Here is a 13,273-nt window from a genome sequence, read left to right as displayed (position 1 = left end):
AATTTCAAGTATTTTTGCGTGGTTTATCAGTCTTACCCCTGAGCCATCGTGAACCCGTGGGATCCAGTTTCCCTTTTTCACAATGCAGTCGTCAGTTGAATGCGACTCGCTGTGAGCTTATCTGCAATAGCACGTTATTATGTACCTCTGGCTATGCACGAAACAAACGGATGTGGTTCACAAGAACTCTCGCGATGGCTTTTGACTGTTCAGAGGAACTGGCGATAGGCATAAACCGGCGTCTGCTACGAGAACCACAACCTTGCGTGACCCTGCTTCCGGGCGTTTCTTTTTTCAAACTTTCAAAACTTCGAATTGTACTGACCTTGTCTTGATGAAAAAAGAATTCTTTTTTGATTTAAGAATGTTTGTGTAACAAGCTGTCAATTTATTATTTAGATTTTAAAAGTTAGGTCTAGCGCCAAAACGCACCACGCACGGTCCGATTGTCTACTGAGACAATTCGCAAAATTATTTCTTTGAAAATTGCTCGCTCTTTACGTAGGGCACCTAGGATGTTCCCGTTTGGTGAGCGTTCAAATGGAAGGGTGTTTGTACTGTGTGTAAAAGCCTGACAGTATCTGTGATGGTCAATGCAATCAGGAATACGATTTTTAGTATGTGACCAAGTGAAGCCTTATGACATGAAAAAAGCCTGGTCAAAACTGCTGCGGCGCCAACCTAGTTTCATGGTAAGGAATGTGTTAGCTGACATGGACAATTCAGGACAAGGGGGGGGGGTTGGGGGGGGGGGGGGGGGTACACTAAAACACCAGATGAAGTTATTGTCATTTGTGCCTTATTTTCTTTTGTATTGCACTTTGTTCACAGACTTCAACAGCATGGACAATGAGTAAATAAACATAACTCATTGTATTTTTTCTCTCTCAGGATTCCAACAACCACGTCAAGTGCAGAGATGAGAAATGTAGTGATCTTAATATGGTCGTAGAGACATCTTAATTGGTTTGTTATTGTTAGCAGGTGACGTCACCACAGTTCCATTAACACGTCAGCAGAAGTTTGAGCACATGTTACAGTGTACATTAAGGAGGCAATAAATCATCTGATATCAAGAACATGGCTTCAGACAATGGCAAAGGAACTGACGTCACAAATAATGACGACACACAGAAAACCCTCACGGTCTCAACTGAAGAAAAAAACGGGACATGTACCACTGCCTCGATTGACCGGCTGACCGACGAAACAGACACAAAAGAAAATGTACATTTATCATCACAAAAACATGAGGGTGATACAGCACGAAAGTCATCCTCCATTGACATACATCGAGATGACGTCAGAAAAGACAGCCAGATTGTATCAGAAAGTCAAAATGACGTCAGCAGTAATGTCTCGTCATCACACGACGATGGTGATGACGTGAGAGGTTGTGATGACGTCGAAGAAAATGACGGAGGTCCGGATTTCAGCCATTTACCAGACCTGGTTTGGGTCAGTGTGTTTCAGCTTCTATCCCTGGCAGACAGATTCCGTCTTTCTCAGGTTGGTTTTAGTTGTTTGTTGGTCTTTCTTCTCTGACTCTCTTACCTCATGAAACTTTTTTTTGTTTTTTGTGGTTTTTTTTGTATCATTGTGGGGCTTTTAATCAATAACATGCATCCGTCTACAATGTATCATCATTCATCCTTCAACATGTATACCGAGAGGCATAAATTCCGCAAACTGAACTTTAAAAAATCACAAAAAATCAACTCAGTGGTGAATGTTTTCAATGTTTGAATATTTTATCTATTGGCCATTTTAGTGTTTATAAACCTTCGCTTTATTGATTTTGAATAGAACATCATGAAATGACAATTTTTTTTAAAAAGTGACTGAGTCCAAGCGCAATGATTTCGGAAAACGTTCAGTGTTCATCACGTTCAATGCTTTGGCCAGCTCTAAGCATCCCAATCGCTTGCTGTCTCTCTCCTTCATCAAGTCGTGGCATGATTGCGATATCTGATACAGCCAAACAGCCAGTTGCATTTTATAGGGCCATACACTATCTTTTTTACGTTATTGTCACCCGTTCAGCCCATTGTCTTTATTAGCACAGTGAGCTGTGGCTGGATCGGCAATACTGCAAATCGCACGCTGACAGCGTTAAACATTTGCTCCGACACTCAAGATGTCAACTACAAATTACAGGTTCAATCTGATTTTCGTTTGAGAGCAAAATCGTTCAATGCACTATTTGCAGAATTTATGCCTTTCAGTATATAATAAATATGTAAATGGCAAGTATACAAGACACATATATATACAATGTAAATGGCAAGTATACAAGACACATATATACAATATTAGGACATAACCGACAGACGGACATATTTATAACATACCGTTCGCCTACAAGTAAGGCCGGAGCATAACATAACATGCAGATTACAATACTGATAAAAAGAAAGAGAGAGAGAGAGAGAGAGAGAGAGAGAGAGAGAGAGAGAGAGAGAGAGAGAGAGAGAGAGAGAGAGAGAGACTTATTGGATTTGGTTCGATTCTGTGAGAAGACGAAAAGGTTATAGTCCTGCTTTTTTCACTTTCTTAAATGCTCCGATGGCTCCAAGCATTCTCACTTTGTTGTCGAATGCTATTTGTGTCTTTCTGTTTTGGAGGGGGTCATTAAATGCATGAAATCCCCATACTAATTGAAGAAATGTGATGCATGTTTCATAACCCTTTCAGTCTTTCAAGGTTTGCTGCCTCTTGTCTTTCTTTCCTTGTAGTTGTCTGTATGTCTAACTGACTCCTTCCCCCTCCTGTCTATCTCCCTTCCCCTCTCTATCTCTTCCCCCCCCCCACCCCCCACCTCACAACGGAGCCGTATTTATTTCAGTAATACACCTCAACTAGCAGAAATAATCTCATCGGAAATCCTGCATGTTCATACTAAATATGTTTATGTTTGTGCTTCGTTGGTGGGTTTGTGGCTACATGAGCTTCTTCAAGATGACTTGTGTGTTTGCTGTGTTGCAGGTGAACTGGTTCTTTAACACGCTGTTTCATGACGGTGCTGTGTGGAGGCAGGCCACCATTTCTTTTACTAAAGCCCTTGTACATGGCTACTTCTACATGGCAAGGTAACATGGACTGTGATGAGAAGTGAAACGAAAGAATTGGTAGACTAAGTAGATGTTTTTCTTGCAAGGAATCAGGCCATACACACAACAACAATTGAATAAAGACAAACATATTTAATTAGAGCAGTGTAAGACGAAAGATAGAGGGAGAGAGAGAGCGGAGGGGACGAAGAGAGAGAGAGAGAGAGAGGGGGATTGGAGAGAAAGAGAGTAACAAAAAGAAGAACAAGTCGCGTAAGGCGAAAATACAACATTTAGTCAAGCTGTCGAACTCACAGAATGAAACTGAACGCTCTGCATTTTTTCACCAAGACCGTATACTCGTAGCATCGTCAGTCCACCGCTCGTGGAAAAGGCAGTGAAATTGACTAGCCAGAATAGCGCGGTAGTGGGAGTGAGAAAGGGGGAGACAACAGAGAGAGTGGCGAGGGGGGGGGGAGAGAGAAAGAGGGACGGGGGCAAAAAAAAGAGAGAGACAGAGAGAGAGAAAGAAAGAGTGAGAAAGAAAGAAAGAGAGAGAAAGAAAGAGAGATAAAGGGGTAGGTTTGTCTTTAGCCCAGAAGCTTTTAAACGTGAGCTAACAAACTTTTTCTAGATCAAATAAAAAAGAAATTCTTAGTGTATCTATTTGTCCTTTTGTGTGTTGCCAGAGACAAGCTCACTCTCCCTGAGACGGACAAGAAACTGGCCCGAAAGTTCGGCCATTTTTATCGTGACGTCACCCTGCGCGTGCGCGGGAGGCCGGAAGAGATGGAGGATGACACACGTCAGATCCTGTCCCACTTGCTTCAAACATGGCGCCTGGAGACCTTGACCTTAGACATCGGGGACAGGGAATGGGGGAACAGGTAGGACACCATCCATACCATGCTCTAAGATACAGTCGGGGTCGGGTTTTACCCCGGGGACAGCTACGACAGCCGGATTGGTTTAGATTGATACCTGAAAATAAGCAGCCCGTCACTTTATTTTATCGTCGCTAGTTTGACCTCTCTTTATCCCAAAAGTGGCAATAATCGTCCATTTGGACTTTGGCTACAAACCGGAAAAAGAAGAAGAGGGTTGCATTTTGTCTGAAAAGGATGACGACGTCTTAAAGGCCAACAACGCAGGTGCGACATATCGTATCTCTGTTTTCCCGTGCCTGTAAAACATCCGGTATCGCCGGCAACGCTAAATTTATCTCTGTGACAGAATAAAAAGATTGAATTGTAACTGAGTGGCTAAATCACAAGACGACGTTGAACCGCCTCCCCGGAAAACAGAAGTACTTCACACTTTTCCCCTCTACTCTTCGGTTTGATCTATTCCTCTCTTTTTACATTTAGTCAAAACTAAATGTTTTAACATAGAGGGGGGAATCGAGACGAGGGTCGTGGTGTATGTGTGTCTGTGTGTCTGTCTGTCTGTCTGTCTGTCTGTCTGTCTGTGTGTGTGTGTGTGTGTAGAGCCATTCAGACTAAACTACTGAACCGATCTTTATGAAATTTGACATGAGAGTTCCTGGGTATGATATCCTCAGACGTTTTTTTTCTCATTTTTTTGATAAATGTCTTTGATGACGTCATATCCGGCTTTTCGTGAAAGTTGAGGCGGCACCGTCACGCTCTTATTTTTCAACCAAATTGGTTGAAATTTTGGTCAAGTAATCTCCAACGAAGGCCGGACTTCGGTATTGCATTTCAGCTTGGTGGCTTAAAAATTAATTAATGACTTTGGTCATTAAAAAAATGAAAATTGTAAAAAAGAATTTTTTTTTATTAAACGATCCAAATTTACGTTCATCTTATTCCCCATCATTTTCTGATTCCAAAAACATATAAATATGTTATATTTGGATTAAAAACAAGCTCTGAAAATTAAAAATATAAAAATTATTATCAAAATTAAATTGTCGAAATCAATTTAAAAACACTTTCATCTTATTCCTTGTCGGTTCCTGATTCCAAAAACATATAGATATGATATGTTTGGATTGAAAACACGCTCAGAAAGTTAAAACGAAGAGAGGTACAGAAAAGCGTGCTATCCTTCTCAGCACAACTACTACCCCGCTCTTCTTGTCAATTTTACTGCCTTTGCCATGAGCGGTGGACTGACGATGCTACGAGTATACGGTCTTGCTGCGTTGCATTGCGTTCAGTTTCATTCTATGAGTTCGACAGCTACTTGACTAAATGTTGTATTTTCGCCTTACGCGACTTGTTCATTTTTGCTTTGCTGCGTTTTTCACACTGAAAGCTGTCCAGAAGAAGCCCCGCCCACAAGCGAACAATGATAACTTCTTAACTGTGTTTTTTTCTTGAAAAGAAAGGCTTTCTTTTGATTTGTTAAATCATATAATAATGCAGATATCGACTGCCGTTTCTTACATGCAGGTATCAAGGAGTGGAGTCTATTAACGAGACCCTGCTGACGTCAGTGGTGTTGGTTCTGAGAGAGGCGACGTCACTGCGCGCCCTGCACGTGCTGCACTGGCCTCACAGCTACCTCATCAATGACGACACTCACCAGCTACACCAGGTGGGAAGCGGGTGGGCTTCATGTTTTTTATTATCCGCTGTATTGCATTTATTGCAACTGTCTGCATGCTTTGTCAGTATATATGTGCCACTGTGTTAATATGTAAGTTATGAGAGTGTATTAACACTATAGTGTAGTTACCACGCGTGTGTGCGTGCGAGTGTGTTAGTCTCTATGCTGTTGTGTCTGTGTGTGTCTATCTGCTTATCTGGCTCTCTGGTAAAAGCGATGAAGAAGATTATGAGTAAATTGGAAACCTCGCGTGGATAGAGAACAAAGATTTGGTTGGACAATGAGAACAAGCCAAGGTGTTAGTAGTTTGTTTTCAAGCAATACTCTCAAGAGCCTCTGTATATTTACCCCCATTTTCAGACTCCCTCACTTGTAGGTAAGGCCAAAAAAAATAGTCTGTTTACGGTAACATAGGCCAAAAAAATAGGGTCGGTAGGTCGGGATTTTTTTTTTCTCCCAAAAAATATATTTTTAAGTTATTTTGCCAAAAAACTTTTTTTTTCTCCCCCAAATGCCAAAAAAAAGTCTAGGGTCGCGCGAAAAAATTGGGTCGGTCGGGATACCGTAAACAGACTTTTTTTTTTGGCATAATGATTTTTTTAGATTTCAGAAGGTCGTAGAAGGGGGGTTCCACTGTACCATGCAAAGTAAGCTTCAGTTTCTACTTTTTTATATTTAGTCAAGTTTTGACTAAATATTTTAACATCGAGGGGGAATCGAGACGAGGTTCGTGGTGTATGTGTGTCTGTCTGTCTGTGCGTGTGTGTGTGTGTGTGTGTGTGTGTGTGTGTGTGTGTGTGTGTGTAGAGCGATTCAGACTAAACTACTGGACCGATCTTTATGAAATTTGACATGAGAGTTCCTGGGTATGAAATCCCCGAACGTTTTTTTCATTTTTTTGATAAATGTCTTTGATGACGTCATATCCGGCTTTTCGTGAAAGTTGAGGCGGCACTGTCACGCCCTCATTTTTCAACCAAATTGGTTGACATTTTGGTCAAGTACTCTTCGACGAAGCCCGGGGTTCGGTATTGCATTTCAGCTTGGTGGCTTAAAAATTAATTAATGACTTTGGTCATTAAAAATCTGAAAATTGTAAAAAAAAAAAAAAATTTATAAAACGATCCAAATTTACGTTTATCTTATTCTCCATCATTTGCTGATTCCAAAAACATATAAATATGTTATATTCCGATTAAAAACAAGCTCTGAAAATTAAATATATAAAAATTATTATCAAATTTTTTTTTTCGAAATCAATTTAAAAACACTTTCATCTTATTCCTTGTCGGTTCCTGATTCCAAAAATATATAGATATGATATGTTTGGATTAAAAACACGCTCAGAAAGTTAAAACGAAGAGAGGTACAGAAAAGCGTGCTATCCTTCTCAGCGCAACGAATACCCCGCTCTTCTTGTCAATTCCACGTGCACTGCCTTTGCCACGGGCGGTGGAATGACGATGCTACGAGTATACGGTCTTGCTGCGTTGCGTTGCTTTCAGTTTCATTCTGTGAGTTCGACAGCTACTTGACTAAATATTGTATTTTCGCCTTACGCGACTTGTTTCTTTTTTCGGGTGTGAAACAGATGTTGTCAGCAGCGGAATGCCACAAACTAAAGTCCTTACGCCTCCCAAGAACGTCGGAGAACAGTGTGAGCACTCTGCCTGCCCCAGGCGAGCTTGCCGTCAGTGTCGTCAGCAAGTTCCGCTGCTTACGTCATCTCCACGTCACTTCCGACATGCTGAGTGACGCTCTCTTCAAAGCCCTTGTGAAATCACGGGACGTACGCCTAGAACAAATGTCGGTGGAAGTAAACGGGTTTTGGTCTACGGGCTTTCTGGAACATCTGTTATCTCCTTTGCCCTGGTCGACGCTGACGGCATGTAATCCCGAGTTTGTGGTTGCCATGACGATAAGTGCGGATGTACCCGAGTTCGCATTCGCTCAATTCTTGGTGCCGGAGATCCCTTTGGTGGGTATAACGTTCGACATCAACTGTCACTGCTACAGGAAGGCGTTTCAGCTGATGCATCAGTACTGTGATACCTTGAGGTGGGTTGTGAGAGGGATGGAGAGAGAGAGAGAGAGAGAGAGAGAGAGAGAGAGAGAGGGACGGAGAAAGAGAGAGGGATGGAGAGAGACAGAGGGATGGAGAGAGAGAGACAAAGACAGAGAGAAAGAGAGAGAGAGAGGGACGGAGAAAGAGAGAGGGATGGAGAGAGAGAGAGAGACAGGGACAGAGAGAGAGCGAGACAGAGAGAAAGAGAGAGGAACGGAGAAAGAGAGAGGGATGGTGAGAGAGAGAGGGGGAGAAAGAGAGATAGAGAGAGAGAGGGGGGTACAGAGAACGAGAGAGAGAGAGAGGGACGGAGAGAGATAGACAGAGAGAGACAGAGAGTTTGAGCTAGAGCAGTAGGACGGGTGTGTGCTGTTCCTCTGTGTGTCCGTGGCCGCCTGAACACACACACGCACAAACACACACACAAACACACAAACACACACACACAAACACACACACACACACACACGCACGCACGCACGCACGCACGAACGCACGAATGCATGAACACACACACCCACACGCACACACACACACACACACACACACACACACACACACACACACACACACACACACACACACACAACACACAAAACCGTGAATAATTGAATAATATATTCTGTTGACGACAACTTCAACCTCAGAAGTGGCCACCTCTGTTCACACTCAGTTTTTCCGAACACTTTTTATTTCCGCAGGTCATTCCGCTGTTTCTCAGACCCTCAGGACTGCGAGCTGGAGCTCCTGGACATGGTGAGGACCTGCACCCACCTCCAGCACCTCCTCTACCACGGCGACATCAGCGACTACAACGTCCTCAAGCTCGCTGAGTGCGGGGGGAGGAGGTGGGGGGAGTTCTCCTTCCTCTGGCGCAACATCGAGAAGACGCAGAAACGACCCACGCCCTTTAACCTCGTGTCCACCATCACGGGTCATCACAATGACGACGACCTCAACCGCGTGCAGACAGAGGAAGAGGTCAAGGCCGAATTCTGCCAGCAGGTGTCCCAGAGACTGGGTTTCCCGTGGGAACCGTTGGTGCTATGACCATGTGTGACATTATCGAGAACAGAAGGAAGACTATAAAGTGTCATGAACATGCTATCGGCAGTGTCAGATTACTTTTGGTCTACAATTGTTACAGATTGTATTGACTTCCAGTGGGAATCGACAAATTCCGGAAATAACACTGTCGGGTTTGTATGGGTTGTGAAAGAGTGAGTTCCCTTGCTTTTGCTCGGACAAACATCTGGAAAAAAACCCAACTACGGCTTTCTTCAGAGGCAAGGTATCATAAGGTACTCTGACATTTTGGACACTATTCCACGTAATTTTGTGAACACATTTTTGGGGATTTCGACTTTTTGTTGTTGTGGTTTGATTACACCTGAGTTAACATTGTTGCAAGATACATACGGGCTTTCACAACAATTCCACATAATAAACATTCCGTTCGACTTGATGGCTCTGCTTGTGTGTCATTTATCCTGTGAAAGTATATTTATATTCCAGATGCTACTTGGGTCTAGTTTTCTTATGCTTGTGATTTGAGAATGTACACTTTGAAAAATAGATTTGAGAATTCGCGACATGTAAGAGAGAAATAAATGAGAGGGAGAGAGAGAAAGAAAGACCGAGACACAGAGAGAGACAGACAGAGAGCATGTGTGTGTGTGTGTGTGTGTGTGTGCGTGTTTTGTGTGTGTGTGGGGGGGGGGGGCGCTTTCTTTATTCTCGTGTAGTGACATAATTTACTGAAATGGAATCAGTGTAAAATGTAATTCAGAGCTTGTACTCGTTCTTGTCTGAATAAAGTATGCAATAATTTCATAAAAATCGGCTGATTTTTGTGTGATAGGGGAAGGGCTCCTAATATGGACCGGCTCCTGATATGGACCACCTCCTGTTCTGACAAACTAACGGCGCTAGAGCGCTCAAAACAATTTCATTGGCTGTATTCACCCTCTCTGGATAACTTTCACATGTCAAAACAGTTGTAGAAACACAAACCTCAAAACCGTTAGGCTTTTTCTCTTTTTACATTTAGTCAAGTTTTGACTAAATGTTTTAACATAGAGGGGGAATCGAGACGAGGGTCGTGGTGTATGTGTGTGTGTGTGTGTGTGTGTGTGTGTGTGTGTGTGTGTGTGTGTGTGTGTGTGTGTGTGAGAGAGAGTTTGTGAGTGTGTGTGTGTGTGTGTGTGTGTGTGTCTGTGTGTGTGTGTGTGTGTGTATAGCGATTCAGAGTAAACTACTGGACCGATCTTTATGACATTTTTCATGAGAGTTTCTGGGTATGATATCCCCAGACGTTTTTTTCATTTTTTTTATAAATGTCTTTGATGATGTCATATCCGGCATTTTGTAAAAGTTGAGGCGGTACTGTCTTGATTGAAATTTTGGCCAAGCAATCTTCGACAAAGGCCGGACTTTGGTATTGCATTTCAGCTTGGAGGCTTAAAAATTAATTCATGACTTTGGTCATTAAAAATCTGAAAATTGTAATTAAAATTATTTTTTTATAAAACGATCCAAATTTACGTTTATCTTATTCTTCATCATTTTCTGATTCTAAAAACATATAAATACTAGATGAATACCCGCTTCGCCGGGTAGCCGGCTTCGCCGGGAAGAAGTACTTAGAGCCGTATGCCGGCTTTGCCGGGTCCGAACAATGGACCCGCCAAGCTTAGGTCCCTCCCAGATTCGTGGAATGGGAACAGCACGAAAATGATTCAGTGGCCATAATGCCATTCCTGACCATATCGAGTCCCATCCTTGTCGACGAATGTAACCGTGTTAGTCACCTTTGGAGGCGAACTCCACTCAAACAGGATTGAGCAATTTAGAGCTTATCTGTTATGGCTTTTCAAAGGAAGGCCAGTACATACAAATACACAAAAGCCGCCAGACCACATCACAAACAGAACTGAACAATCCCCAGGTGTTGCTCACATAGAGACACACACACACACACACACACACACACACACACACACACACACACACACACACACACACACACACACACACACAAACACAGAGAAGCCGTATCTATAGAGAGATAGATGACAGTGTATTTTTCGCGTGGCTATAAATTGATTCGACCTTTGCACTTTTACAGTGAGGATAATTTACGGGTCCAATTTACGTTCTGGACACTGCGGTGACCTTCTAAAAATAGTAACAGAACGCCGGGAATATCCGAAGATGCCCCCCTCATACTATAGTGCACCATACGAAGGAAGGGAGGTAAACGCTGAAAACATGGAGAAGATGAGAAGATAAGGAAGAGTTACTGGGAATGGTGAAATGAACACAAAAACCAAAATCGGTTCAGCGCTGCGCGCTGAGAGCACGTGTTGAAATATCTCATCGATGATATTGTGTCCGGGGTGTAGCTGAATACGGTGTCCAAATTTGAAAAAGATCCACCGAGAACTTTGGCTTTGGTGTGTCGGTATGGGGGCCCGGGTTTGGGGTTTAATGTCTCTTCAGCAGATGCTAGCTGCTATTCGAGACCGGGGCCCGGGTAGCTGAGGTGGAACCAAAATCGGTTCAGCGCGCACAAAATCGGTTCAGCGCTGCGCGCTGAGAGCACGTGTTGAAATATCTCATCGATCAGGTTGTGTCCGGGGTCTCTGTGAATAAGCCCACCAAATTTGAAGCAGATCCATCGAGAACTTTGGCCGTGCATCGCGAAGACACAGACAGACACACAGACACACAGACACAAGTCGTATATATATATAGATATTCGGATTGAAAACAAGCTCTGAAAATTAAAAATATAAAAATTATGATTAAATTAAATTTCCGAAATCGATTTAAAAACAATTTCCTTGTCCGTTCCTGATTCCAAAAACATATAGATATGATATGTTTGGATTAAAAACACGTTCAGAAAGTTAAAAAGAATAGAGATAATTATAGAAAAGCGTGCTATCCTCCTCAGCGCAACCGCTACCGCGCTTTTTTGGATAGTTAATTTCACTGCCTTTGCCACGAGCGGTGGACAGACGATGCTACGAGTGTACGGTCTTGCGGAAAAAAATGCAATGCGTTCAGTTTCATTCTGTGAGTTCGACTGAGCTTGACTAAATGTTGTATTTTCGCCTTACGCGACTTGTTTTCACTTGTGGCAGGGTTCACTCTAAATTTGCCGCCTAAAACTGACTCGTTTCTGTCCACAGCCAAAGCTTTTATCGCACAAAAAATGCTACATATGACCGTTAAGACCGTATTTGTGACATTTTAGCAGTGTTGACCCCGAGTTTCTACTGCAAACAAAAAATAATTGCAAAATCTCAAAGTATGTGTGAGTCCCCTAATATGGACCACCTTCAACAAATCGAAGAAAATAAAAGCTAAATGCTATTTTCATTAATTCATTCAGAAGCTTGCTGGAAATAACCTATAACTAGCCTTCGAGATTTAAAAAAAATATCACAAATAGTCTTCTTTTCGTGGAAGTTGATAATTTCACTTATTTTCACTCTGTTTTTGATAAGCTTCTTTAGTTTCCTGGTGTGCTTCAAATAATGCTCTCATCAACCCGAAACAGATAAATATAAAACATATTTTGATTAGTCTGACTTGTACACTAAGTTGTAACATGTTATTTTGAAGTATAGGGGGCTTTTTACAGTGATTCGAGAAGGCCGCTTCAGTGGTCCATATATATTAGGCGCCCAGGCTCCTAATATGGACCATTTTTGCTTTTTTTCTGTATTTGATTTTTGCTGAATATCTATCAAAGCTATTCCACTCTAATAAGGCCTAACGGTTAACCTAAGAAAGAAGGACTACCAAATCCAAAATGAAACTTCTTCGCAAGAAAGCAAGCTAGTTATCTGCATGAAACAAAAAGTGGTCCATATTACTGTTAGGAGCCCTTCCCCTACAAAATTGTGTAAACTGAGCGCTTGGTCGACCGTTCAAGATATGATGATGAAAAGATTGGTAAAAAAGATAACTTTCTCAGTGTGTGTGTGTGTGTGTATGTGGAGGGAGGGGGGGGATCTCCAGATTTTGTAAAAGAGTCGAGAAATTATTCCTGGCTGGCCCAAACCATTTTGCTCTGTGTACATGCTTACGTCATACTCAATGTGCAGCATGACGTCAAATTAGCATTACATCGCTTTCTGGAAGAAAAAAAAGGCCAGGATCGAGTATTTTGTTTTTGATATTTTGACAGATTTGATTTCCTGGTGAACTCCTTTATCTATATGCGATATCCGTGCATTTTTACAAAAATAGCCAGTTCTTCAACTGGAGGCAGCGTTTCTTTCAAAGGATCTGCAGAGCTTGAGTCACTGAGATTTTGATAGTTTCGCAAAGTCAAGAAAGGTGAGGTTACAAGTAATTTAGATCAGTCTGTGGGTCATTGTACTAATATATCTCGTTTGTCACTTGAGTTCTCTTGGGCTTCATTTCCTTCAACTTGCATGTACGTGTTTGGTGCGATTCTTCTATCTAATCTTGTTGAGAAAACAGTGTGTGTGTGTGTGTGTGTGTGTGTGTGTGTGTGTGTGTGAGCGTGTGTGTGTGCGTGCGTATGTGTGTGTGTGTGAGTGTGGGT

At 42.3% G+C, this 13,273-nt stretch overlaps 1 protein-coding gene across 2 annotated transcripts in view; it reads left to right on the top strand.

Moving 5' to 3' along the window:
- The window catches only part of LOC138973753 (F-box/LRR-repeat protein 21-like), a 12,534-nt gene extending 3,380 nt beyond the window's left edge, over window positions 1-9,154 (top strand). The window contains exons 2-7 of one of the 2 annotated variants that reach the window (XM_070346469.1): window positions 982-1,509; window positions 2,986-3,089; window positions 3,740-3,937; window positions 5,468-5,612; window positions 7,216-7,682; window positions 8,391-9,154. In XM_070346469.1, coding sequence (XP_070202570.1) covers window positions 1,081-1,509; window positions 2,986-3,089; window positions 3,740-3,937; window positions 5,468-5,612; window positions 7,216-7,682; window positions 8,391-8,739 — 1,692 coding nt within the window. In that variant the 5' untranslated portion in view covers window positions 982-1,080 and the 3' untranslated portion in view covers window positions 8,740-9,154. The remainder of the gene's footprint in view (window positions 1-981; window positions 1,510-2,985; window positions 3,090-3,739; window positions 3,938-5,467; window positions 5,613-7,215; window positions 7,683-8,390) is intronic. The other variant, XM_070346470.1, reaches the window with a different exon arrangement.
- Window positions 9,155-13,273: the final 4,119 nt, after the last annotated feature.

This window comes from Littorina saxatilis, linkage group LG8 (assembly GCF_037325665.1).
Source record: "Littorina saxatilis isolate snail1 linkage group LG8, US_GU_Lsax_2.0, whole genome shotgun sequence".
NCBI lineage: Eukaryota > Metazoa > Mollusca > Gastropoda > Littorinimorpha > Littorinidae > Littorina > Littorina saxatilis.
The sequence above is the reverse complement of the archived record's forward strand: the minus strand, read 5'-3'. Positions and strand labels throughout refer to the sequence as shown.